We start from the raw sequence: 27,706 nt of genomic DNA on the forward strand, positions 1-27,706 counted from the left end.
ACACACATGCAATTTATCACCATCTACTAGTATCAGCATTCATCACTTCAAGTAGAATGTGGCTACTTACTCGCCATTCAAGTCCCTCTTACCATCCTCTCAAGTATAACGTCTTCTGTAACATGCTTCAGTGTCTACCCACCTACCCATCTACTCAGCATTCAGGAACTTAACCACCTTCCTACACACTGCACATTCCATGCATCTATCCATCTGTAATCCTTAAGTTCGTATACTTGTTTCTAATCTATTTGAGAGTCTGACTGGAACCTGATATTCCTCTAAGCTTATTTTCTGACACATATATTCCTTCCCCCTCTCCTCTACCTTTTAACTTATTCACATGTTTTTTTGTAACTATTTACATTTGCTCAATGCTGTACTTTTCCCAGTTGTACATTAACCTCCTTGGCAGTGGGTTTCTATTTGTATATTCTTCTATTATGGTATTCTAGCAGTAAAGTGATAGACAACTCTATACATTACTACCAATTAAAAAAAAAATTCAGCTATCCAGGCACCCACAATCATATGCCAAGTTTAAAGGTAGTTTTTTCTCAAACACACAGCCATGCCACTGTCAGGTGTACTCTCACAACTGCTTTGTGTCCATCATGCCACACACCTACTTTGACACAGCTAACACACTGTACTCAGACTCCATTTTAGGACAGAAATAATTAATTTGTATGAATATGATTTTAATAATTTTCCCCAAGTACTTAATAAAGTTTTCTCCAAATCTAAATTAACACATATACTTATTAATCCAAGAAATACCCACATAATGTATATGTATTTTAACCCTTCTGTAATTAAGCTTTTTCTTTTGAACTTTCAAGCGATGGGAGCAGTGAAGGATCAACATCACAGTCCATTCTGGCAGTGTCTAGTAAGGCTTTTTTCAGGTTAATGAACTTAGTTTCTTGTACATATATATCAAGCTTGCTCTAGTTCCACAAGGACTCCACCACAGTCTTTAGGATGGAGGAAAATCACTGGTTTTCCATGTGCCCCTATTTTGGCCTCTTCACTTAGACTACGGACCTTCTTCTTCTTCAAATCCATCAGAGCTTCATTTATATTATCCACCTTGAGAAAAGAAACACACAGACACATTAGAGATCATAAATAAACCAGGCTGCAGTATTACAAGACTCGGAAGGAGCCCTGAGAGCTCAGGTAGGCTATTTTCTCTGCCTTTGGGCAGGACTATTCTTAAACAATCCCAAGAAATAAACCTAAAATTTTCAGAGAAGCAAAAGAAGCGTCTACATTTTCCTAGGTGAGCAAATGCAATACTTAAGGATTCTCACTATGAGTAAATGTTTCCCTTATAACTTAAATCATGTATACTATATTTCATAATAGTTTCTTCTGGTAGTTTTTGCTAAATGATTTGGGGCAACCTTTTTCCTTCAGGGCTTTGGACTTCTCATCTGAGTTCTATTACATATATGGACTATGAGTAAAATCAGAGAACAGATAATAAGCTGCTAGCATGATTTATGGCACAAGGTACTCCACAAGTCAGAGGGTTGCCCTGATACCTAAGCCTCCCCCTGCCGAAAACTTGTTATGAGTTCATGAACATCGCCACTAAACCAACATCAAAATGCTATTCTCCATTCTTTTACAATTTCATAACTGTCTTCTAAAATATTTTTGTTTTCTATTTGCTGACAGCCTAGAAAAGGAGCAAATGTATCTCTTCAGGGAATTAGCCTCCTCTACCCAGGAAAGACACCCCTACGGAGTGAGAACCCAGTAATGGATAGAAGGGTATGATACGTGTGTCCGCTTTCCTAGGCAGTCATAAATCATTATAGATTTTAAAGATCTGACAGCATTCCAAATGTAAAGAACAGAGAATAATGTAACGCCCCTGGATCCACCATACTATGTTAATATTTATTCCACTTATTTCCAAAGAGCCAAGGATTATATAATCGATTCAAAAACTGATCAAACAACTACTGATGATACTAAATGTTAATATAAACTATGATTTATTCAATAGTATATATTCTACTTGTATCCCTCACATTTCTTTTTAAGCCTCATGAGTATATCAGTCATGCTGAGATTCTGACTATAGCTCAGGCCATGCTCTCTTGCACTGTAGCTGGCCTATTCTCATTATTTTCAAAACACAGCATGCAATACAAGCAGGGCATGGGAGCAACCTCACTAGTGCATTTATCCTAATGTTAGATATTGTTGGCCTTATTTTTAGTATTTATTTATTTTTTTAAAGAGTATTTATTTGAAAGGCAGTTACAGAGAGGCAGAGACACAGGGAGAGAGGTCTTCCATCCACTGGCTCACTCCCCAGATGACCACAACAGCAAGAGCTGTGCCGACCCAAGATCCAAAGCCAGGAGGCAGGAGCTTCTTCCAGGTCTCCCAAGTGGGTGCAGGGACCTAAGGACTTGGGCCATCCTCCACTGCTTTCCCAAGCCATAGCAGAGAGCTAGACCGGAAGTGGAGCTGCTGGGACTCAAACCAGCACCCATGTGGGATGCCAGCACTGCAGACAGCAGCTTTTACCCACTATGCCACAGCGCTGACCCCTATTTTTAGTATTTATTACAAATTCCTATCAACATTCTAGAGTTTTGCTTGCTGTTCAGGCGAGATGAAGCAGTGTTTAGTGAAGAACTAATCTTCCTAACCACTAAGACTAAGTCCCTCTGAGTGCTCTGTCCAGTGTTCTGAGACACAGATTTTCCCACTGTGGCCAGAAACATTCCCACCTCTGTGAGGACGACTCCTGCTCATCTTCCCAAGGGCTTCTGTTCCAGCCTCAGGTAACTTCTGAGCACACACGCTCTACTCAGATGAAGGCATGGAAGCCGCAGATCTCTGGGACACATCTGGGCAGCTCTCTCCTTTCCAACCCTTTCCCCGAGTGAAGCCTACGCAGACTCCGACACCAGCTCAACTCAGGAGGACTGCTAAGCTCCACCTGGACTCCCCATTCCTGCACCGCAGCCTGGAAACTCTCCAGCCAGGAAGCTGGGACACTGGTGTCCATCTCTGGCTTCCCTCTCTCAGATTTCAATGCTCTGTTGTCCAGTGCTAGGGAACCACTGTTTCAAGTTTTGTCCATAGCGTTTGTTTGAGGAGGGGGATACATCGATCTGTTTTTCCACCTGGACAGGAATTAGAATTTTATAGGGTCCGGCACTGTGGCACAGGGGGTTAAGCTACCAACTGCAGTGCAAGCATCTCATATGGGCACTGGTTCATGTCCCGGCTGCTCCATTTCCGATTCAGCTCCCTCCTAACGTGCCTGAGAAAGCACCAGAAGATGGTTCATGTGTTTGGGCCCCTGCGCCCACATGGGAGACCTAGATGAAGCTCCTGGCTCCTGGCTTTGGCCTGGCCCAGCGCTGGCCTTTGGGGCCATGTTGGGAGAGAACCTGCAGATGGAAGATATTGCTCTCTATCGCTGTCTCTCTGTAACTCTACCAAAACAAATGAATACATCTTTAAAAAATAATTTTAAATTGATAAGTTTTTTGTCAGCACTCAAAAAATGCCATTATAAACTATGGTATTCTATAATTTCTATGTCTTTATTTCCTCTGATGTTTTAAAATTTTTTCATCTTTGGTTTTTAGCTTGACTACAATGAGCTTAGGTGTGGTTTTACTTGTATCTGTGGGTTGATGCTTACGTTAGATTGACAATATCCTTGTCAACTATTTCTATTGCTTCTATTCTATTTTCTCTTTCATCCTTTTCTGTGTCTCAAACTGTTCCCTGCTAAGATTTTTTTAAAGACTTATTTATTTATTTGAAAGGCAGAGTTACAGAGAGAGGGACAGAGAGCTCTTCCATCCACTGGTTCACTCCCCAAATGGTCGCAACAGCCAGAGCTGTGCTGATCCAAAGCCAGGAGCCAGGAGCTTCCCTGGGGTCTCCCACATGGTGCAGCGGCCCAAGGACTTGGGCTATCTTTCACTGCTTTCCCAGGCCATCAGCAGGGATGCTGGATTGGAAGTGGAGCAGCTGGGACTCAAACCAGCATATATATGGAATGCTGGTGCCCCAGGAATCTCTCTTACTCTGTGTTCTCCTCCATATTTCTTACCTCTTGATTTTGGACTTTCAGTCTCTAGAACTATGAGAAAATAAATTTCTGTTGTTTTAATTTTATTACAGCAGCCATAGAAAACTGCTACAACTGCTATGTATGCATACTGAAATTGAGGAATTTAAGTAAATGGTTGGTGAATAGCTTTTCTCTGTTGGAAAGGGAAGCTTTAGATGAGCAAGGGAAAAGGCTAGAGTGGTACATGTGGTATAGGATTAGATTTCAAAACATAAAGATGAACTCAGGGGGCCAGCGCTGTGGCACAGTGGGTTAACCCCCTGGCCTGAAGCGCCGGCATCCCATATGGGCACCGGTTTGAGATCCGGCTGCTCCACTTCTGATCCAGCTCTCTGTTTTGGCTGGGAAAGCAGTAGAAGATGGCCCAAGTCCTTGGGCTCCTGCACCCACGTGGGAGACCCGGATGAAGCTCCTGGCTCCTGGCTTCGGATCGGCGCAGCTCCAGCCATTGCAGCCAATTGGGGAGTGAACCATCAGATGGAAGACCTCTCTCTCTTTCTTGCTCTCTCTCTGCCTCTCCTCTCTCTGTGTAACTCTGAATTACAAATAAATAAATAAATCTTTAAAAAAAAAAGATGAACTCAGGAGTTTATGAGTAGAACATCTCATGAACTTTATGTAGTTACACAGACATTTTTAGATATGTGTGTGTATACCAACCGTTTCTATACACATTCATCTCCATATCTCCTTACTGTGTTAGCTAGAGGGACTAGAAGCTGTGACACGTCTCTAGCCATAAGCACACTAACAGCATAGATCTTCATTTCTAATATGATTCTTCAGTGTTAGGACCAGGGTTCCTTGATAACTGATGGTTCTAGGAATAAGGCAGGGAATATAGAAGACAAATGTGGAGCATCTTGCTAAGAAAGTAAAAAAGCACTAAAAATAAACAAAGACACAAAACCAGAAGGGATACAAAAACCAAAGGGACCCAAAAGCCAACTGAAAGCTGGAACGATTTAAGGAACAAAATACAGTAGTATTAGATTATAACCCAAAGTATAAAACAAACACCCACAACTCCATACTGCATAAATCTCCATTCCTTAAGTCTAGGCCTCGCATAATGACTCTTCCAAAGAGCAAAGCATAGACAAGAAATAAAGAGATAAATGTACAGTAGAAATGTACAGTGGAAACAATTGAGAACACGTCCTCAGTTAGGGGATCAAGTTAACACCAGCAGTGTAGTCACGCTGACAGTATGCATCCTTGACATGCTGCATGAGAAAGGTACTTTACCTCTGTGGTCTTCTTCCTCTAAATCCACAACCCTGGTCTAATCATGAGAAAAGCATCAGAAAATCCTCAAATGAAGGACAGGATAGAAGATAACTGCCCAAAAATCCTAAAAGTGTCAAGGTCATCAAAAACAGGGAGAGTCTCAGAAACTGTCACAGGCAGGAAGAGCCTAAGGAGACAGGATACCAGGGGCTGGCGCTGTGGTGTAGTGGGCTGGGCCTCCACCTGCTGCGCTAGCATCCATATGGGCACCGGTTCATGTCCCAGCTCTCTGCTTGTATGCTGGGAAAGCAGTGAAAACTGGTCCAGGAGGTTGGGTTTTGTGGAAGATCCTCCTGGCTCCTGGCTTGGGATCAGCTCAACGAACAGATGGAAGACCTTTCTCTCTCTCTCTCTCTCTCTCTGTGTAACTCGACCTCTCGAGTAAATAAATAAAATCTTAAAAAAAAAAAAAAAAAAAGATAGAGAGACAGGATACCCAAAAGTGATGTGATATCCTGGATGGGCTCCTGGAACAGAAAAAGGACACTGGATAAAAATTAAGGAAACCTGGGGGGCCGGCACTGTAGCACAGCGGGTTGATGCCCTGGCCTGAAGTTCCAGCATCCCATATGGGTGCCGGTTTGAGTCCCGGCTGTTCCTCTTCCAATCCAGCTCTCTGCTATGGCCTGGGAAAGCAGTGGAAGATGGCCCAAGTCCTTGGGCCCCTGTACCCGCGTGGGAGACCCGGAGGAATCTCCTGGCTCCTGGCTTCGGATCGGCGTAGCTCCGACTGTTGCAGCCATCTGGAGTGAACCAGTGGATGGACGATCTCACTCTCTGTCTCTGCCTCTGTCTGTAACTCTTTCAAATAAATAAAATAAATCATTAAAAAAATAAAATAAAATAAGGAACTCTGAATAAAGGATAGATTTTAGTTAATAATGCATCAATACTGGTTCATTAAATGTGTCATACTAATGAAAGTGTTGATAATTTTTTTAAGGTCTAAAGAGATTAACCACCATTTGTAATAAGTAGCCTTTGGATACTAATTAGAACAAACCAACTGGGGCAAGCACTGCCTGCTTTCCATACTGGAGTGCCACCTGGAGTCCCAGCTCCCCTGCTTCCAATCCAGCTTCCTGCCAATGCATCCTAGAGGCAGCAGGTAACGGCTGAAGTACTTGGGCCCCTGCCACGCACATGGGAGACTCTGATGGAGTTCTGGGCTCTTGGCTTTGGCCTGGGCCAGCCCTAGCTGTTGGGTGCATGTGGGGATTTGGGGAGTGAATCAGTGGATGGAAGATGTATTTTCACTCCTCCTACTCAGCTCTGCCTTTCAAGTAGATGGAAATAAACATTAAAAAAACAAAAATAAATGAACTATAAAAAGACATTTGTTGGTCAATCTTAGAAACTTGATTTATGGACTGTATATAGATATGACAAAAAGATTTAAATTTAATTTTGGACAATATAATGTCATTGTGGTTATAGACACAATTTGAATAAGGGTAGAAAGATGTGAATTACTTTATAATGTTTTAACAAAGGAAAAAGACCAATGAAGTAAATATGGCAAGATCTTGGAGATGTTGAATCTGCGTAATGGCAATATGGGAATTCACTACATGTTTTTATTTTTCTACTTCTCCTATGTTTGAAAAATTTCATAATATACGCATAACTTTTTTCATAGCATCTTTTTGGTAACTTCTATTCTACATACGATCATGAATATTTTCATTTATAGCACATTCTATCCAAGCACAAACACTTCCAAGGCTGATGCTGGATTCTGATTTTTAGTATCCTGCTTGTGCAAGATCTCATAGTCTAAAAAACACCTGTAAACCAAGAAACACTTCTATGATTTAATGTTAATTTTTAAAAGCCTAATCGACATTGGACTAGTATTTGTTTCTGTTGCGATTTCTTTCACTAACTTTGATTTTAAAGATCTTATACTATATTCATCTTTTTGTTAGTGTTGCTATAAAATTTACAGTTCTTTAAGAGTATTCCTAATGTTTTGTTTGGTGGTAGTAAAAAGAATGAAATGACAATGTCTTAATTTTCTGAATTGAAAGTAGATGCAATAGTTATAAGAAATGCAAGGCAATTTTATTTGGGAAATTAAGTCTGTCCCCATAAGTAATAAAAATAACACAGTCAATAATAACCCATAACAAAAAACAAAAGGATTTTTATGGTCTTTTAGAACTGGTTTTATGGTCCTTCAAACAATTACAGTCATGCATCATATAGCTCTGTACAACTCTAGGCTATTTGCTTTTTACTTCAACTTCTTACTAGCTTTTTTTTTCCCCCCTAAAGATTTATTTATTTGAAATGACAGAATGACAGAGAAACAAGCTCACTCTCTCTCTCTCTCTCTCTCATACACACACACACATACACACACACACACATCTTTCATCTGCTAGTTCCCTCCCCAAATAGCCACAACAGCCATATCTGGGCCAGGTTGAAGTGAGGAGCCATGAACTCCATCCAGGTCTCCCACATGGGTGCAGGGGTCTAAGCACTTGGGCCATCTTCTGCTGTGTTCCCAGGTGCGTTAGGAGGGATTGGAAGCAGAAAAGCTAGGACTCCACCTGACCCTCTGAAATGGGATGAGTGTGGCAGGTGGAGCTTAACCTGCTGTGCCATGCCAGCCTTGTTTTTTGTGGGGGATGAGGTGAGGAGAGGTGCTTTGTGTCTGGGAATGTGTTGATTTCCTTCTGTCATCTGTGAATGAAGAGTGACAGCAGTCTAAATATAAAGGTAAATAAATGCTCAGGTAAGTCATATCCTCTGGAGTCCTCTGCTGCCCCATTGGAAAATGCCAATGTAGTCTTGTTTGTTTGAAGGCAAAGCACTGGACTAAACAACATCTCTTAACCTTAAGGTGTTCAGTGCTAAATTTTATGAACAAGAAATAATATGCCAATTTTAATAGTGCATGCATTTTGAATGAGTAAATAAGCATAGGTTTTCTTTTCTATAAAATTGTAATGGTGTTCACTGGTATCAATAATAAATGAATTCAATCCTCAAAGTGGGGTAAATCCGTTGAAGTTGAAAAGTCTGAATTACATATTTATGTTTTAGTTGTCTCTTTCTCCAAAGCTACAAACTAAGTGAATTACATCCACAAGCTTGTCATTTTGCACAGGGATCAGATGGTTCCAGGCATGCGTGCTCCCGAAGACAGTTTCAGAAGGGAACCTGTTACCTAGGCTCCCAACCTGCTCTCTAGGCCGGCAGTGACCCTGCGCAGTGCTTCCAAATTCTGGCCTCAGTTGAAGTCATCACCACTTAACAGTAAAACACAAAACAAACTGACAGAAAACCAGACGTATCTGATAGGACTCTTATTCCAAGAAGATTTCTCCTTTCTTTTTTCTCTCTCTCTCTTTTTTTTTTTTTTTTGGTAATAAAATGTCCTTTCTTTTATAAAATGTTAATATTGGATGATAGCTTTAAAATATGTCCTTACGGGACCAGCGCCGTGGAGCAGTAGGTTAATCTTTCACCTCTGGCACCGGTATCCCATATGGGCGCTGGTTCTAGTCCCAGCTGCTCCTCTTCCAGTCCAGCTCTCTGCTGTGGCCTGGGAAAGCAGTGGAGGATGGCCCAAGTCCTTGGGCCCCTGCACCCTCGTGGAAGACCCAGAAGAAGCTCCTGGCTCCTGGCTTCAGATCGGCACAGCTCCGGTCATTGAGGCCATTTAGGGAGTGAACCAACAGACAGAAGACCTCGCTCTCTCTCTCTCTCCTCCTCTCACTGTCTATAACTCTGCCTCTCAAATAAATAAATAAATAAAATCTTTAAATAAAAATAAATAAATATGTCCTTAGTAACACGCAGAGTGAAAAACTTCACTAAATTGCTCTCTTTTGGAGTCCTTTATTCTCTGGGAATTTTATCACTCTATGGAATCCTCACATCTGGTAACTGGTGATCTCTAGTGGAACTAAGGCAAAATGAGGAGGGAATTTTTAAAGAAAGAATTTTCTTCTGGGGCCAGCACCGTGGTACAGCAGGTTAAAGCCCTGGCCTGAAGCGCCGGCATCCCATCTGGGTGCCGGTTCTAGTCCTGGCTGCTCCTCTTCCCATCCAGCTCTCTGCTATGGCCTGGGAAAGTAATGGAGCATGACCCAAGTCCTTGGGCCCCTGCACCCACGTGGGAGACCTGGAAGAAGCTCCTGGCTCCTGGCTTTGGATCAGCGCAGCTCCAATCATTGTGGCCATCTGGGGAGTGAACCAGCGGATGGAAGACCTCTCTCTTTTTCTCTATCTCTCTCTATAACTGTGTTTTTCAAGAAATAAAATAAATCTTTAAAAAAATTTTTCTCCCTCATTGATTGAAGAACAGACATTCCTCAGCATGCAGGACATAAGTCACCTCACTAATCTTTTACTTTCAATTTATGTAATTTTTCTTTCATAAGGAATATGTATGTGTGGTGGGAAACGATCTATAAAATACACAAAAACATAAACAGGAAAATAAATCACCTCATGTGTAACCACTCAGAAAATACAACTGTTAAAATTCCTGCATTTCTTTAAAACTACTTTTCTCATGCTGCTCCTCATGGGCCTGTCACAGTAAGGATCACCTCGAAGTCACATGCAGTAACACCCTCAGCACGGGCTCCCCGCCCCGTGCCCCGTGCTGTGGTCTAACCCCTGCACCACCCAGGCTGTCTTAGTCTGTCGGGCTGCGTAAACCAGCAGCTTCTAAGCAACATTTACTGCTCCCACTTCTGGAGGTGGCGCGTGTAAGATCAGAGCACCAGCAGAGCCAGTCTCACGGGTGGTGAACTTCTCACTGCAAACTCACCCAGGGGCAGGGGTGGCTAGCAGCTCTCTGAAGTAAGGGCACACTCCCACCATGAGGGCTCCACCCTCAGGACCCATTCACCTCCAATAGGCCCAACCTCCTAACACCATCGGAGATTATAATTTCAACATAAGGACTGGAGGTGGGGAGACACATAAGTGTCCAATCCACTGCAGGCTGGCCTCCCTTCTGATGCCCTCCTCACTCTGACACCCCACGCCAGGGTGTTTCTGGGGGTACAGGCTCCCACTCCATCCTTCTCAGACTCTTGACACCCTGCCCTGGACCGGCCCTCACTCGAGCACCCTATGAGATCTCTGGCTTTCCTATACAGGGGCTCCTAATTCATGGATGCCCTCCTCACTCGTGTGATCCCCAGTACCCTACTTTGGGCCACGAAGCTCTCCCTACCAAGGTGGACGATTCTGTTCTGCCCTACCCAAAGTCTTCAGGAAGGGAAGAGATGGAAAGGCGGCGGCACCATAATTACTCTTATAACTATTTTCCTTTTCGTTTTGGCAATTAGAAAGCAGTATTTGACAGAAGGACTAGGTACAACGATCTTACCTTTAGTTTTATCTTGCCCTACATTTTCTCTTTGTTCTAACTTGCACTATGTTGTGTCTTCCAGGCTGTGTTTCAGTCACTTCTAATCCTCTATGGCAAAGGCAGAGCATTTGTAAATAAATGAAGCAAGCAGGATGAACAGGGACTTTATCCAGAACTTTGTACAGTGAATGTTAGGATCCTACTAAAAATACTTTAGGACCAGAAAAACACTGAAAAAAGTAACAACCAAACAGAATAGAAAAGGCCTTATCCTGTAGCATGTCCTGGAGGACCCTGTTTGTGCCAGGTACTAACCCTTCAGTTGCTGAATTGAGGTGAGCTTCTGACAGATCGCATGGAAGCTCTTCTGGAATGGGTAAACTACATGGGAGTTTTACAGCAGTAACTGTTAATCTACCAGCATGGAAGGATTTGTTTACAACTCAAATACAAATCTGTTGTATAACTTTGCTGTCTGGCAAATTATCCAGTGAAAACTTGAACAGGTCTACCTGGAACCAGAACCTGTCTCCTCAGGCAGAAGCAAAAGTGACGAATTTGGTTCTGTCATGTCAAGAAGGGGCTTTGGTAGCCGAAACACAGACGAAGCTAGACAGTAGCAGGTAACTAAGTTTGTATATAGCTAGTATTCTGCATCTTCAGAATCAACAAATCATGGAATGAAAATATCCAGAAAAAAAAGTATGTCTGTACTGAATATCTACTGACTTTTTTCTTGTCATTATTCCCTAACAATACAGCATAACAACCATTTACATAGCATTTGCATGGCTTCAGGCTCTACAAGTAATCTAGAGATGACGTAAGTACACAGGAAGATGTGAGCAGACGCTCGCCATCTATGCAAACTCCATGTCATTTTACGTCAGGGACTGAGCGTCTGGCATCAATCTCCTACGAGCACCATGGGACAACTGCACAGGCAAGAGAAGATACTAAGGAAGACGTTTTCTAAACGTCCTCTGGTGAAAGGCAAAGCCACAAGAAATTTAGGCAAACCTCACAAGAGAAAATGGAAACCAAGACACGATCTTGACAGAAAGTGCTGGAACATGGTGAGATACCAGTCACGTAGGAGACATTTTCTTGAGTCAACCAAAAGCTGCAGAGCATGCCCATAACAGAGGTTTCACACGAGGTCCCAATGAAAAAGAACGCTAAGTGCCCTTGCGATACTTAGATAGCAGAAAGTTAATTATCCAATAGTTGGAATAAATATAAAAGCAGGATTTCCATTAAAAAACAAAAGGCGCCGAACCATAGAGGTAGAGAACTGAGAGCGTTATCAGAAGATACGTTTCTGAACGGTGTCCAAGTCCAAAACCACTGCTGAAGTAATAATTGCTATACATGTGCCGCTTACCAACTTTCTACATCATCAAGTACAAATGTTTTGAGTGTCCTTGTTTTTAGAAAGGAGAGGCAGGTTGTCTGCTCTTGTCATGAATGCTGCAGGTCCCCACTACCAGCAGTATGAAAATAAGCCATTCTAGAGCTTTTACCGTCTCACACTTTTCCTTTTACTTAGGACATATTAATGTGCTGATGGTTGTAGAACTTGTAGAACATAACCACAGGCTTTCTGCTACTCCTCCCATCAAGAAGCAGAACTGGGTAGGCATGTGGCCTAGGGTTAAGCCACTGGTAGGGATCCCTGCATCCACGTCGGAATGCCTGTGACCTGGTCCGGGCTCTGTTCCTCATTCCAGCTTCCTGCTAAGGGACACCCTGGGAGGCTGCAGTTGTCGGCTCAAATAGATAGGTCCCTGCCACACACATGGAGACTCCGACTGAACTCCTGGCTCCTTGGGCCAGTGTTGTGGTAGAGAGGGTAAAACCACCGCCTGCAACACTGCCATCCCATATGGGTATTGGTTTGTGTCCTGGCTGCTCCACTTCCAATCCAGCTCCCTGCTAATAGTCTGAAAAAGCAGCAGAAGATGGTCCAAGTGTTTGGGCCCCTGTCACCATGTAAAAGATCTAGATGAGGCCGGCGCCGTGGCTTAACAGGCTAATCCTCCGCCTTGCGGCGCCAGCACACCGGGTTCTAGTCCCGGTTGGGGCGTCAGATTCTGTCCCGGTTGCCCCTCTTCCAGGCCAGCTCGCTGCTATGGCCCAGGAGTGCAGTGGAGGATGATGGCCCAAGTCCTTGGGCCCTGCACCCCATGGGAGACCAGGAGAAGCACCTGGCTCCTGGCTTCGGATCAGCATGATGCGCCGGCCGCAGCGGCCATTGGAGGGTGAACCAACGGCAAAAAGGAACACCTTTCTCTCTGTCTCTCTCTCACTATCCACTCTGCCTGTCAAAAAAAAAAAAAAAAAAAAAAGATCCAGATGAAGCTCTTGGCTCCTGGCTTCAGCCTGGCTCAGCCTTGGCCATTGTGGCCATCTGCAGAGTGAACCAGTGGATGGAAGATCTCTCTGTCTCTCTTCTCTGTAATTCTGACTTTTTTTTTTTTTAAAGATTTTATTTATTTATTTGAGATCTAGAATTACAGAGTGAGAGGGAGAGACAGAGAAAGGTCTTCCTTCTGTTAGTTCACTCCCCAAATGGCTGCAATGGTCAGAGCTGCACCAATCCAAAGCCAGGAGCCAGGTGCCTCTTCCCAGTCTCCCACGTGGGTGCAGGGGGCCCCTTGGGCCATCTTCTATTGCTTTCCCAGGCCATAGCAGGGAGCTGGATTGGAAGATGAGCAGCTGGGACTAGAACTGGTGCCCATATGAGATGCCGGTGCCACAGGTGGAGGATTAACCCACTGCGCCATGGCGCCAGCCCCTGTAATTCTGACTTTCAAAATAAATAAAGAAATCTTAGAAAAAGAAAGACTTCCTGGGTCCCAGCCTCAGCTTGGCCATTGTAGGTATTTAAGTAGTAAACCAGAGGATGGGAGCTGTCTCTCTTCTTCCCAAATGACAATAAACAAATAAACAGAGAGTGTAAAAAAGAAAGCAAAAACAAAAAGGTGTCAGGATCCACATCCTCTCCCCTCGCACTTCGCTGGCCTTTTAGGCTTGTTTATGAGTATACAACAGAAGCGTTGCTGTGAATCTTCTGAGAGGAGGAACAATCACTCTCAAATGCTTCCTTCTTATATTGCCTTTCAGAAAGCGTCACGCTGTCCTGGCAATGATAGTTTTAAAACATCAAGCATAACATTGATGGACAAGGACTTTCACCTCTCCTTCCCTTTAATAATAGCCACCCTCGATTCAAAGCAGGACACAAGACTGCTGGGCCAGGGACTACACTCCCCAGTCTCCCTTGCAGCCTTCAGACTAAGGCCAAGCCAATGCGATCTGTACAATGTCTGGATCCTCTCCGTCAAGGCACAGGGGGTATATTCTCTCCACCTTCCTTTCTCTTTGGCTGATAAAGGGTGACACCTGCAACCCACTAATTCATGTGTTATGGACAGCAGGGCTGCCCCATCAGTTGGGACAGTTCACTTTCAGACTAAGAACAGAAAAATAAATCTAGTTAAGCCACTTTGTTTTGTGGCGGTTAGGAATAATGGCGATGGGTGCCAGGCTAAAGGATCAAGTCGCCACTTTTCATACCTCTTCTCATGACCTACCTTCATTTTATCCTCATATACATTTGCATTTCCCTCTTTGGATCTTCACGTTTCAATCTGCTGATATGTCACTGAACTTCCATTATTCTTTACTTAACTGAACTTCTAACTCACAGAGCCAGCTTCCTTTGAAGGGCTCTCTTGATGTAGAACCCAGACAGTGCAGTGTGGGAGACAGAACAGTAGATTCAAAGGCAGGTGGTCTTGTTTCTCATCCTGGGAGCACTTAGACAAACCCTCAGGTCTACCAATACAGACCTGTAGCCAACAGAAGCCTTCTAAAAGTGAAATAAATTCTAGGTGTTAGGCCTTGCTTAGTTTCCTGGTATAATACTTTACAGTTCTCCTGTCTCAGTTTTTTTAAAATAAATATTTATTTATTTATTTATTTGAAAGGTAGAGTAACGGGGTTGGGAGCAGAAAGAGACTCATCTTCCATGGCTCACTCCTCAAATGGCTCTAATAGCCAGGGCTGGGCCAGGCCAAAGCCAGGAGCCTGGAACTCCAGCCAGTCCTCCCACATGGGTGGCAGGGGCCCAAAATCATGTGCCATCTTCTGCTGCTTTCCCAGGCACATTAGTAGAGAGCTGGATCGGAACTGGAACAACGAAGACCTGAATCAATACTTGTATAGGATGCTGGTGTCACAGGCAGTGGTGTAACCCACTGCCAGCCCCTCTCACCTCAAACGTTAGGCTTAGCTAATACAATGAATGTAACAGACCTCTTGGTTAAGACAGCAAACCTTGGAATCAGAACACACCGGTGTCAGAAGCCAGCCTTTCCATCTACATTAGTTTGACTGTGGACAAGTTAATTACACTCCGACTCAGTTTCCTCGCCGTTCAGATCAGGTCAGTGGTGGCCTCACAAAGGTGGCTATGACAAGACACTGTAGCAAAAAATGATCTACATGAACAATCTCTGTGAGTGAGATTCCCGTGGAAAGAAGGGGCCATCAAAGAAGGAGGTATCTTCTCTAAAGGGAGGAGAGAACTTCTACTTTGATTATGGCCTTGTCTAAATAACGTCGGAGTTTGTGGACTCAAGAGGCTTCCATAGCCTTGGAAGATCATGACAAGAGCCTCAGGTGATCACTGACATCAATTGTTAAATCAACAACAGGAGTCACTGTGCACTTGCTCCCCATGTAGGATCTCTGTCCTTAATGTGTTGTACTATGAGAATTAAAGGTAAAACCAATCCTCAAACAGTACTTTATACTTTGTGTGTCTGTGTGGGTGCAAACTATTGAAATCTTTACTTAGTATAGTGTTGATCTTCTGCATATAAAGATAATTAAAAATGAATCTTAGTGAAGAATGGGATGGGAGAGAGATTAGGAGGTGGGATGGTTTGGGGTGGGATGGTGGGTATGGGAGGAAGAACTGCTATAATCCAAAAGTTCTACTTATGAGATTTACATTTATTAAATAAAAGCTTTCTATTAAAAAAACAAAAGGTGGCAATGAGAATTAAAGACAAGAATGCAAGTTAAGTACGTGCCGGGCTGCCAGGGGCCTCCCCCAGTGTTAGCTGCGATGGTAACTCTATGGTCTCCAGATGTTATTCTCTAGCTTTGCTGGGGAATTCTTCATGTTCATTACAACTCCAGTGCTGTGAGGCCTTCCCCGCTCCTCAACCTGCCAAGAGCAACCACTGTCTTTCTCATGTGTGCTGCTGAGAAGACACAGGTATTAATTCTACCTATTACAGCACGCAGTGCCTGCCTCTCCTCACAGTGGAGTGGTCTCTGTGTCTTACTCACTGCTGATACTCAGCACACTCAGGACACACTGCACATCCTCACAGACGTTTGCAATAATGAACTGAACACCTACTTGAATTCACTATAGAACCAACTTACCGGCCGGCGCCTTGGCTTAACAGGCTAATCCTCTGCCTTGCGGTGCCGGCACACCGGGTTCTAGTCCCGGTTGGGGTGCCGGATTCTATGCCGGTTGCCCCTTTTCCAGGCCAGCTCTCTGCTATGGCCCGAGAGGGCAGTGGAGGATGGCCCAAGTCCTTGGGCCCTGCACCTGCATAGGAGACCAGGAGAAGCACCTGGCTCCTGCCTTCGGATCAGCGCGATGAGCCGGCCACAGCGGCTACTGGAGGGTGAACCAACGGCAAAAAGGAAAACCTTTCTCTCTGTATCTCTCTCTCTCTGTGTCCACTCTGCCTGTATCCTGATGAGGAACAAGTCCTAACTACTAATTATGTCATTGTTTCTGAAAGAGTTGTCCTATCAGATTAGTTTAAATTGAAGCATAATTGGTATTGCTCATATTCTGAAAGGTAGTTATAGCCAACATGAACAACTACAGATAAATGTTCTCTAATGAGAATATTCTTGTCTAACATTTCTTTCTTTCTTTCTTTTTTTTTTTTTAGGAATTATTAGCAGCTGGGATTCAGAAGATCTTAATAATCATAGCAATTGAAAAATGCATTGCTTTTGTAATAAGGAACAAGTTATTAGAATTTTAAGGACAGAAAATAATTTCAAGAATACTTGGCATGTGGATGGAAAAATCTTACTTTATACAGTCTTTCCACTTGCTTCTCCTAATTACCTTGTGATAGTGAAAGAACTTGTATTCCTATTACATCGGACTTCATACATGATAAACAAATCCGAGAGTAAAGACTTAATGTTTTGGCCAACTTTGGTAGCCTTTATAGCAGTTTTTAAATCCTGACTTCAAGAAAATACATTGAAATCACTTTTTATAATCTGTTAGCAGGAAAGAGTTTTTCTATGGACCCATCTCTGAGCAGAGTTACTATTCTCTTTCCCCTTACAGAACTTACTAAAACTTTCTGATGACAGTGATGCAGTCCTGAACAGTCACAGGCATTCTGTAAAAGACTTAAACACGAAGCACCGCAATCATAAAAATACCTCGATACAGACGTGGTGCATTCCTCCAGCCTTGTTCTTCTGAAGAAAACCTGCGATTGGACTGTCGCTTCCCAGTGGGTGAAGTAATTCCATCTTGGTATTTCCCAGGTTGACAAAAACAACAGATACTCCATGTTCAGGAAGAGGGACCGGTTCACTGACCTGGGCCCCCAGAATGTTCTTATAGAAGGCCGTGGCCTTTTCTAAATCTGGTACTGCTATGGCTACATGATTGAGCCGACCCAGCTTCCAAACAGGATCTGCCATTTCACGTGCAGACTGTGATGTGGAAATAGCTCTCACCGTTGGAGTCAGAGTTTGCAGTCTGGAAAAAAAATCTGAAAAATTGAACAGACACTTATCCTCCTTTTGAGAATTAATGCCCTTCCAAATAAAATTTCAAAAACTAAACAAATAATACAAGCAAAAATTCATTATTTATATGTCTATGCTTTTTGATTACTGAAAATAAATCAGAAAGGATAAATGGAAAAACCTAGGTCAAAATTATTCACTCTGCTCTAGTCATTTAAATAACTGTCTAGAATTAAAAAGCTAATTCTGGGCCCAGTGCTGTGCTTTAGTGGATAAAGCCACCATCTGCTCTGCTCATATTACACATGGGTACCAGGTCAAGACTCAGTTGCTCCACTTCCAATCCAGCTCTCTGCTATGGCCTGGGAAAGCAGTGGAAGATGGCCCTACTGCTTGGGCCCCTGCATCCGTGTGAGAGACTTGGAAGAAGCTACTGACTCTGCCCAGATCCAGCCATTGTGGTCATTTGGGGAGTGAACCAGCAGATGAAAGACTTCTCCCTCTCTCTGCCTCTGCCTCTCTGTAACTCTGCCTTTCAAAGAAATAAATCAATCTTCTTTAAAAAAAAAAAAAAAAAAAAAAAAGCTAATTCTGAGCTTCAACTAGTTTCAGGACAAAGAATGACATTTTCCATAAAAATATGTATTCACTGGCAGGTATAATGGATAGTGGTGCATTAAGAATTACTTGCTAATCTTTGCATTTCACAGAGGATAAGTTTGTAATAGTGAAACAACTTACTTCAATGATTAGAGCAAACAAGCTCCTTCCTTATCTACACCCAGTTTTTTTTCTTCTATTTCATAATACATTCATTAAAGGCTTAACCACACAATACTTTTTAATGTATATTTTACATCATGGATTATCAACTAAGGAAAATACCTGATTGGGGAAAAATAAAGCAAAAATCAAGAGAGTTCCCAACTGGAGCCAGTATTGTGGCATAATGGGTAAAGCTGCTGCCTACAAAGCCAGCATCCTATATGGGCACCGGTTTGAGTCCTGGCTGCTCCACTTCCAATCCAGGTCTCTGCTAATGTGCCTGGGAAAGCAGTGGAAGATGGCCCATGTCCTTGGGCCCCTGCACCCACATAGGAGACCCAGAAGAAGCTCCTGGCTTCAGTCTGGCCCAGCCCTAGCTGTTATGGCCATCTGGGGACTGAACCAGTGGATAGAAGATCTCTCTGTCTGTGCCCTTCTTTCTTTTCTGCCCCTCTCTCTGAAACGCTGCCTTTCAAAAAATTAAAATGAAGAAAGCCTATTTTATTCAGTAACTGAGAAGGCAGCAAGGGGTACTGCTCTGCCCTTTCATATTCCCCCAAACACTGGGCCTTAAGAGCCATATTACCCCCCAAGAATGAAAATATACTTGTATGACATTTAAGTACAATCTTGTGGAAACTACACCACTTAATGAAACAGCAAAATGAAGATCATAACTGGTCATTAGCTCTTAACAAAAATCACAGAGCTTTAGCTAATAGGAATTATGTTTTAACAAGAATTAAAGTGGTACTATTTTGTTTTATTTAAGACCATAAACCTTAAAGTGGCAGGATATAAAATTAACACACAAAAATCAATAGCTTTTGTATACACAGACAATGTCATGGCTGAGAAAGAACTTCTAAGATCAATCCCACTCACAATGGCTACAGAAAAACTTAAATGTCTTGGAATACATTTAACCAAGGAGGTAAAAGAACTTTATGGTGAAAATTATAAAACATTAACAAAAAATACAAGAAGAAACAAAAAAATGGAAAAATCTTCAATATCTGTGGATTTGAAGAATGAATATTATCAAAATGTCCATACTATGGAAAGCAATTTACCGATTCAATGTGATCTCAATCAAAATACCAAACAACATTCTTCTCAGATCTGGAAAAAATGATACTAAAATGCATACGGAAACACAAGAGACCCCAAATAACTAAAGCAATTTTATACAACAAAGCCAGAGGCAATCACAATACCAGATCTCAAGATATACTACAGGCAGTTATAATCAAAACAACCTGGTACTAGCACAAAAATAGACATGTAGACCAATAGGAAGGAATAGAAACTGCAGAGATCAATCCACGCATCTATAAACAACTGATCTTTGACAAAGGAGCTGGAGCAAGGACAGTCTCTTCAACAAAGGTGCTGGGAAAACTGGATCTCCGCATGCAGAAGTATGAAACAAGACCCCTACCTTGCACCTTATACAAAAATCAACTCAAAATGGACCAAGGATCTAAATCTACAACCTGATACTATCGAATCACTAGAAAACATTGGGGAAACTCTGGAAGACATTGGCATAGGCAAAGACTTCTTGGAAAAGACCCCAGAAGCACAGGTGATTAAAGCCAAAATGGGCAAATGAGATTATACCAAGCTGAGAAGCTTCTGTGCTGCAAAAGAATCAGCAAAGTGAAGAGGCAACAGAAAGAATGGGAGAAAATATTTGTAAAATATGAAACTGCTAAAGAAGTAATATCCAAAATCTACAGGGCCGGCACTGTGGCATATAGGTTAAGGCTGCTGCCTGTGGTGCTGGCATCCCATATGATGCCGGCATATCAAGTCCCGGCTGCGCCACTTCCCATCCAGCTCTCCCTATGGCCTGGGAAAGCAGTAGAGGATGGCCTAAGTCCTTGGGCCCCTGCACCTGCATGGGAGACCTGGAGGAAGCTCTTGGCTCCTGACTTTGAATCAGCGCAGCTCCAGCCGTTGTGGCCATCTGGAGAGTGACCCAGCGGATGGAAGACCTCTCTTTCTGTCTATACTTTTCTGTGTAACTCTGTCTTTCAAATAAATTAAATAAATCTTTAAAAACAATGCTATTTTTACCACCCAGCTTAAGGGGATTTGGGATCCTATTGCTAGTTTTTAAACTGTACCCTTAGAAGTCTGTAGGAATGGGCCGGCGCCGCGGCTCAATAGGCTAATCCTCCGCCTTGCGGCGCCGGCACACCGGGTTCTAGTCCTGGTCGGGGCACTGATCCTGTCCCGGTTGCCCCTCTTCCAGGCCAGCTCTCTGCTGTGGCCCGGGAAGGCAGTGGAGGATGGCCCAAGTGCTTGGGCCCTGCACCCCATGGGAGACCAGGAGAAGCACCTGGCTCCTGCCATCGGATCAGTGCGGTGCACCTGCCGCAGCGTGCCTACCGCGGCAGCCATTGGAGGGTGAACCAACGGCAAAAAGGAAGACCTTTCTCTCTGTCTCTCTCTCTCACTGTCCACTCTGCCTGTCCAAAAAAAAAAAAAAAAAGTCTGTAGGAATGTACACAGATCTATACAGCTTTACAATTACAAACTTCATACATCATGATTACAACTGTAGGAATATGGTGATTCTTCCCACCCTTCCTCCTCCCTCTTATTCCCACTCTTATTTTTCACTAAGGTCCATTTTCAATTAACTTTATACAAATATGATTATCTCAGGTTAAGTAAAGACTTCAATAAATAGTATGAAAAGGAAAAAACTGTTCCTCAACAGTCAAGACAAGGGCTGTTCCAAGTCACTGCTTCTCAAAGTATCAGTTTCACTTCTACAGATTGCCTTTTAGGTGCTCCATTGGTTATCACAGGTCAAGGAGAACATATGGTTTGTCCCTTTGGGACTGGCTTACTTCACTAAGTATGATGGTATGATGTTTTCCAGTATCATTCATTTTTTGCAAATGACCGGATTTCAGTTTGTTTTTTTTATTACTGCTGTGTAGTATTCCATTTCATAACTTTTTATCCCTGGTTCTAAGAGTGAAAAGAGGAAAAAAAGTTTACTAGAATGGTGGGTTCTTCCTCCTTTTAATAGATAACAAAATCTCCTTTCCATGTTAGAAATATAGAAAGATAATAGTATCTCCAAAAAAATTATTTATTTATTTGAAAGTCAAAGTTACAGAGAGAGGGAGAGACAGAGAAAGACCTTCCATCTGCTGGTTCATTCCCTAGATATCTACAACACCCTGGCCACACTAGGCTGAAGCCAGGAGCCAGGAGCCAGGAGCTTCTTCTGGATCTCTCACACGGGTGGCAGCAGCCCAAACACTTGGGTCATCTTCTGTTGGTTTTTCCCAGGCCATTAACATGGAACTGGCTTAGAAGTGGAGCAGCCAGGACACATATTGGCACTCACAGAGAATGCCAGAATTTCAGGTGGTAGCTTTACCCCATCCCACAATGCCAGTCTTAATAACAGCATCTTTATTATAAAAATTAAGACTTTGAGGCAATTTGGGCTTATCTAATCTACAGGAGGGAAATAGTTCATTTTTATTGATATTATATTGTCCTTTAAGCACATATTCTAGGAATATGACAGAAAAAAATACAGTGATACCAATGAGATTTCAATAATTCAGCTTCTTTAAAATGAAGGGATAAGGGTATGAAAACAGTCAACAAGCATATAAGATACTCAGCATCAGTTACTAGGGAAAAGCAAACCAAAACCACAACAAGGTACTATTCCAATGTCACCAAGATGGCTGAAACCAAGAAAAAAAAAAAAAAACTGTTGATAAAGATATGAGAAACTGGAACCCTTGTACGATGCAGGTGAGTGTCTACAATGGTGCAGCTGCCATACAACAGTTTGGCAGTTCGTCAAAAAATTAAACATATAATTACTGTATCACCCAGCAATTCCACTCCTGAGTATCCAAAATAATGGAAAACAGGATCTCAAAACAAACACTGTACACTCATGTTCACAGCAACATTCCCAGTAGCCAAACAACAGAATATTATCTAGACGTGAAGTCCCAACATACCCTACAAGAAGAATGAACCTCAAAAACATTAAGTGACAGAGTTGGATATAAAAGGTCATTTACATGAAAGATCTAGATGAGCTAAATCCACAGTGAAAGCAGAACAGCGGTTGCCAGGGTCTGGAGGGAGGAGGGAGCAGGGAGTGAGTAACCAACAGGAACGGCTTTCCTTCAGAGGTGTTTGGGAACCAAGTACAAGTGATGGTTACACACCACTTCGAGCAAAATAAACACTGCCAAATTGCACATTGTACATTTCTGAATGGTTAATTGCTAAGTAAATTTTGCCTCAAAAAAGCAGGAGAATTGAAATTCTAACAAGAGAAACTCTGGGTGAAATATTATAGGCCAAACAAGCTGGGTGGGAAACATAGAATAAAAGGGTTAGAATAAGATAGATTCTGATACTTAATAGAAATGTGTACCTGAAAAGCTGGTCATCTGAACTTTTTAGAATTTTATTTTTTCTTACTCTTAGTAACTTTTAAAGATATTTTTCCAATTTTATTGAGGTAAAATTAACAATAAGAATTGTATATATTTATGGTATACAAAGCAATTTTTTGGTTGGGAGGAGACAGGGAGAGAAAAATAAGAGAGCATACCTGCTGGTTCATTCTCCAAATGCCCAGCTTCCCTGAGGCTGGGTCAAGGAGCAAGCCAAGAACTGGGAACAATTTAGGTCTCCCAGCCAGCGGTGAGTCATCACCACTATGTCCCAGAGTTTAAAATGGGGAGAAGCTGAAGTCAGGAGCCTGAGCCAAGAATCAAACATAGGCATTTCGACATGGGACGCAGGCACTTTAACCCTTAGCCTAAATAGCCACTAAACACCTGCTCCCAATGGGATGTTTTGATATGCACATACATTGTGAAATGATTACCACAAACATACTAAAAAATTTTTTTTCCATTTTATTTGAAAGAGAGAGATGGAAAGAGATCTTCCACCTGCTGGTTCATACCCAATATGCTCCAATAGCCAGGCTGGGTCAGACGTAAGCCAGGAATTTGGATCTCCACTAGTCTTACATGTGGGTGGCAGCCTTCACCTGCGGCCTCCTACAGTGTGAATTAACAGGAAGCTTCAACCCAGGCACTCCAATATGGGATGTGGGTGTCCCAAATGGTGACTTAACTGCTGCATGAACAGGCCCGCCTCCATCCTTTTTATTTACTTTTCTTTCAGATTGCCCTCCAACTGGTAAAATTCAAAACTCCTTAAATTCAGGTTTCTCTGCCACTTATAAAAAGCTGCAGCAGAACTGCATTACTTTGAACTGCAATGTATAATTAGTGATTATTCCAATAAGGGTTACATTGCAGGAATAAACTGCAATGTACAGCTAAATGTGAATAAATGTAGCCTATACTTAAAAAGCAGGAGTGTTAAAAAAAAAAAAAAAAAAGCAAGAGCATGAAGATGAATAACTACAGACTTAAGAAATCAACTACTGGGGGCTGGCGCTGTGGCATAGTGGGTTAAAGCCCTGGCCTGAAGCGCTGGCATCCCACATGGGCACCAGTTCCAGTCCCGGCTGCTCCTCTTCCGATCCAGCTCTCTGCTATGGCCTGGGATAGCAGTAGAAAATGGCCCAAGTCCTTGGGCCCCTGCACCTGCGTGGGAGACCTGGAAGACTCTCCTGGCTCCTGGCTTCAGATTGACGCAGCCCTGGCCGTTGCAGCCTTCTGGGGAAGTGAACTAGCGGATGGAAGACCTCTCTCTCTCTGCCTCTATCCCTCTTCTCTCTGTGTAACTCTTTCAAATAAATAAAATAAATCTTTAAAAAAGAAATCAACTACTTTCATACATGTCAGGAACGTTGTGTACAAGTAATAGGTATGTTAGAAAATCTGGTTGCATCTAATTCCTATCTTCACCATGCAGACTTGCTAATCACTTTTAGCACCTTGACTTAAAAATATCACTGCCTTTCTTTTGAGATTTTGCACTTATTTCAGACCAAGCTTTCCAAACATTGTTGCAAATAAGTAAAGGTTTAGTTGCAAAGGTTTATATTCAAATGTGCTAATGGTTCTTATTAAAGCAATTAGATTTAAATTTGTGTCTAAATTATCATATAATTGTGAATAACCTCTTGTAATAAGGTTTTTTTTTTAATATTCTGATCTGTCATATTTATTTATTTATTTATTTATTTGGAAGTCAGAGGGAGGAGAGATATTTCTCTCTCAGCTATTGGTTTTCTCTCCAAATACCTACAACAGCCAGAGCAAAGCCAGGAGCTGCTAGTAACTCATTTCAGGTCTCCCACATAGATGCAGAACCTCATTACTTAAGCCATCACTGTTATCTCCCCAGGTCTGACTAGCAGGAAGCTGGAGTCAGGAACTACAGCCAGGTATAGAACCCCAATACTGCAATACGGTACACAGGCATCTTAAACTCTAGGTTAAACACACATGCCTGTTAGCAGTTTTTAAAAACAGATTTATAATTTACATGCCATAAAGTTCACCCATTTGAAGTGTACAATTCAGTAGTTTTTTGTCTACTTGGAAAGTTGTGCAACCTTTACATTCTCTAATTTTAGAACATGAAAAAAGTTTTTTAAGTCTGAATTTTTGCATATCTGGTTTGAGGAGATATATTTAGAAAGCTGTTTTAATTTATGAACTTTTTAATATGACGTAACACTTATAACAAACCTGCCTTTGAAGAACCTACAGGCTGGTTTTTATGCTCAATGCTAATACACCGCAAACAGTCTCCACACACTCTCCATGTTTTACCAACTACTGGGACTTAACATCAGCACAAGACAGAATCCCATGGGGTAGAATAGTACTAATTTTACCTCAAATTCCCAGGACAAACCTATTGGTTTATTTCACTGCTAGAGTTATACATACATCAGTGCTCCTAGGTACTCTTGCCTAAATCCATAATCCAAAGTAAACTGTGAAATTACAAATACTGCAATAGACATGATACAGCAGCCTCTATCTGCCCACTAGACTTCATGGCCATAAAACAGAACTAATGACAACAGTTCAGTAAGAACTTTATGTAACCCTTCAACTCTATGAATCAGATATTATGTCCTCCATTTCAGAGATTTAAAAAAAAAAAAAAAAAAAAAAAAAAAAGGCCTGACAGAGATTAAGTAATGTTCCTTAACATTATGCTAAATGGCGAAGCTGGGCCTCAAACTGTCTGGCACCAAAGCTGATGAACCACTTTTTATTTTTTTTTAAGACTTATTTGCTTATTTGAAAGTTAGTTACAAAGAGAGAGAGAGAGAGACAGAGAATCTTCCATCTACTGGTTCGCTCCCAGATGGCTGATATGGTTGGGACTGGGCCAGGCTGGAGCCAGTAGCTTCCTCCAGATCTCCTGTGGGGGGCAGGGACCTAAGTACTTGGGCCATTCTCCACTGCTTTCCCAGGCACATTACTAGCAGGGAGTTGGATTGAAAGCGGAGCAGCCGGGATTCAAGCTGGCACCCATATGGGATGCTGGGAGGTGGCGCCTTTACCGGCTGTGCCACAACACTGGCCCCTGAACCATTCTTTTGATTCTCAAATTTTAATATCTTTGGTATATGTTCTATGAGCAATTCCTACTTTCTAAGAGATGGCTTTCCAAGACAGAATAGAGAGGACTCTTTTTTGCAAAGAGCTACTTGCCAAGGTAGATGCTACGACATGGACATCTGGTTTGGGTGCCGAATGTTTCCCCACAGGCCCCTGTGTTGAAGCTCAGTTCCCAGGGTGGCACTAATGGGAGGAGACAGGGCCTGGTGGGAGTCCTCAGGTCACTGCACGGTATTCCCTAGGAAGATGCTTCTCTAGACAGGGTTGTAAGAGCCTGGTTTGGTGTCCAACCGCGCTGCTTCCTGGCTTGCGACCTGCACCTTCCCCTGCAGGAGCTCCACCACTGGCCCCTACCACGCTCTCCAGAGGCCAAACCAATGGTGCTGCTTGGTCTTGGACTTGAACTCCACAAACTGAGTAAATACACCTTTCTCTTTTGCCTGGGGTACTGTGGCGTAGATACTGTCTTGCAGTTTACACATAGAAAGGCAGGGCTGCTGGGGTGTGCTATTACCACCTGTGAATCGCAAGTTCACGGAGGCGGTGCTCGGTGTGTTATGGTATTTTTCATGTGTAAGATACTGCAGCGCTGGGACAGCTAAACCCTGTTCCGGTGCACCTGTTCTTGGAATGTGGCTTCTCACTGAACCTGGGTGACCTGCGACGGGAGCCCACCAAGGAATGTGGTGACTGCGGAAAAAGCCTACACAGCTCAACCAGGAGCCGATGCGGTTTGAGCCCGGACTTCCAAGGCTGACCAGGCCCGCACGTTTCAATAGTGGGGCAGAGAAATCCAACCTTGACAAAGGCTCACGCCCTTGGTGCTAGGAGGGTTTATCCCAAACCTCCAGGAGCAACTCCCGTTTTTACCACCTGGCACTTTCCGCCCACAGGAAATCTCAGACGAACGCTTGCCCTCGCACGAAGGGTAGAAGAGAAGGAAAAGACACGCACAAGGAGGAGCGTGTAGCCCTTAAAAATTGGTTTTTAAAAATGGAGGCGCAGAGAACTCCAGGAATGTCCCCAGGCACGCCTGCCTGTGTCTTGCCGGGTTAAGAACCGCGGTGCGGAATTCTTCCAGCGCTGACCTCCGGCCGCGGCCAGCAGGTGCCCGGGCGCGCTGGGACGCACCGTCTGCAGGACTCGCACTCTCTCGGGGCGCGCCGCCCCACTCCCGTCTGCTGCTGTCCCTGCCTCGCCTGTCCCCCTGGACGGGTTCCCTCGCCTCTCCGGCCGGAACATAAAAAAGAGGCAAAACCATTCGCGCACAGCTCCCGGGCTGGCAGCGCTGAGGAAACCCGGGTGCCGGGCTGAGCAGTCACTGGGGGCTTCTGGGGGAGCCCAGCGCGTTCGAGCCGCCCGCCGCGCCCCCAGCGGCCTCCTCAGCCCCCTGGCCTCCCGTCCGCCCCCGCAGGCGCCCGGTATTCACCTACGGCGCTCGCGGCCCGCGCAGTCGCCGCCACCGCCTTCAGCGCGCGCGCCATTTTGGGAAGCGACCCGCTCAAAGCGGGGGGCGGGGCACGAGGCCGAAGGGGCGGTGACAGAGGAGCTGGGGGCGTGGCAACGTAAGACGATACCGGAAGCTAGAACGGTGACGGCGCTACTGCTTCTGAGGCGGAAACGTAAAGCCGTGACGCATCGCCATTTGTGGCCCCAATGGAAAGCCAAACGGAAAGCCGGGAGAAGGCTACCAGGGGCGATTTCCGGTTTCCCACCCCGCCTTCCTGCGCAAGCGCAGTGGAAGCTCACGCGCTGCCTGTGGCTCCGGCTAGCGGTGGGCCGGGAACTTGTGTGCCGCGGAACCTT

General features: G+C 43.6%; 1 protein-coding gene across 2 annotated transcripts; it reads right to left on the minus strand.

Moving 5' to 3' along the window:
- Positions 1-680: 680 nt before the first annotated feature.
- On the minus strand, positions 681-27,429 carry MCEE (methylmalonyl-CoA epimerase). 2 transcript variants are annotated; one of them, XM_062204999.1, is made up of 4 exons: positions 27,330-27,429; positions 17,253-17,590; positions 6,082-6,211; positions 1,015-1,092 (listed from the first exon to the last, which is right to left on the minus strand). In XM_062204999.1, the coding sequence occupies exons 1-4, from the start codon at positions 27,382-27,384 to the stop codon at positions 1,085-1,087; spliced, it is 531 nt and encodes a 176-aa protein (XP_062060983.1). In that variant the 5' UTR covers positions 27,385-27,429; the 3' UTR covers positions 1,015-1,084. The 2 variants fall into 2 exon arrangements, with proteins under 2 accessions (XP_062060981.1, XP_062060983.1); XM_062204997.1 differs by lacking the exon at positions 6,082-6,211 and having other exon boundaries at positions 681-1,092; positions 27,330-27,428.
- Positions 27,430-27,706: the final 277 nt, after the last annotated feature.

This window comes from Lepus europaeus, chromosome 11 (assembly GCF_033115175.1).
Source record: "Lepus europaeus isolate LE1 chromosome 11, mLepTim1.pri, whole genome shotgun sequence".
NCBI classification, from domain to species: domain Eukaryota; kingdom Metazoa; phylum Chordata; class Mammalia; order Lagomorpha; family Leporidae; genus Lepus; species Lepus europaeus.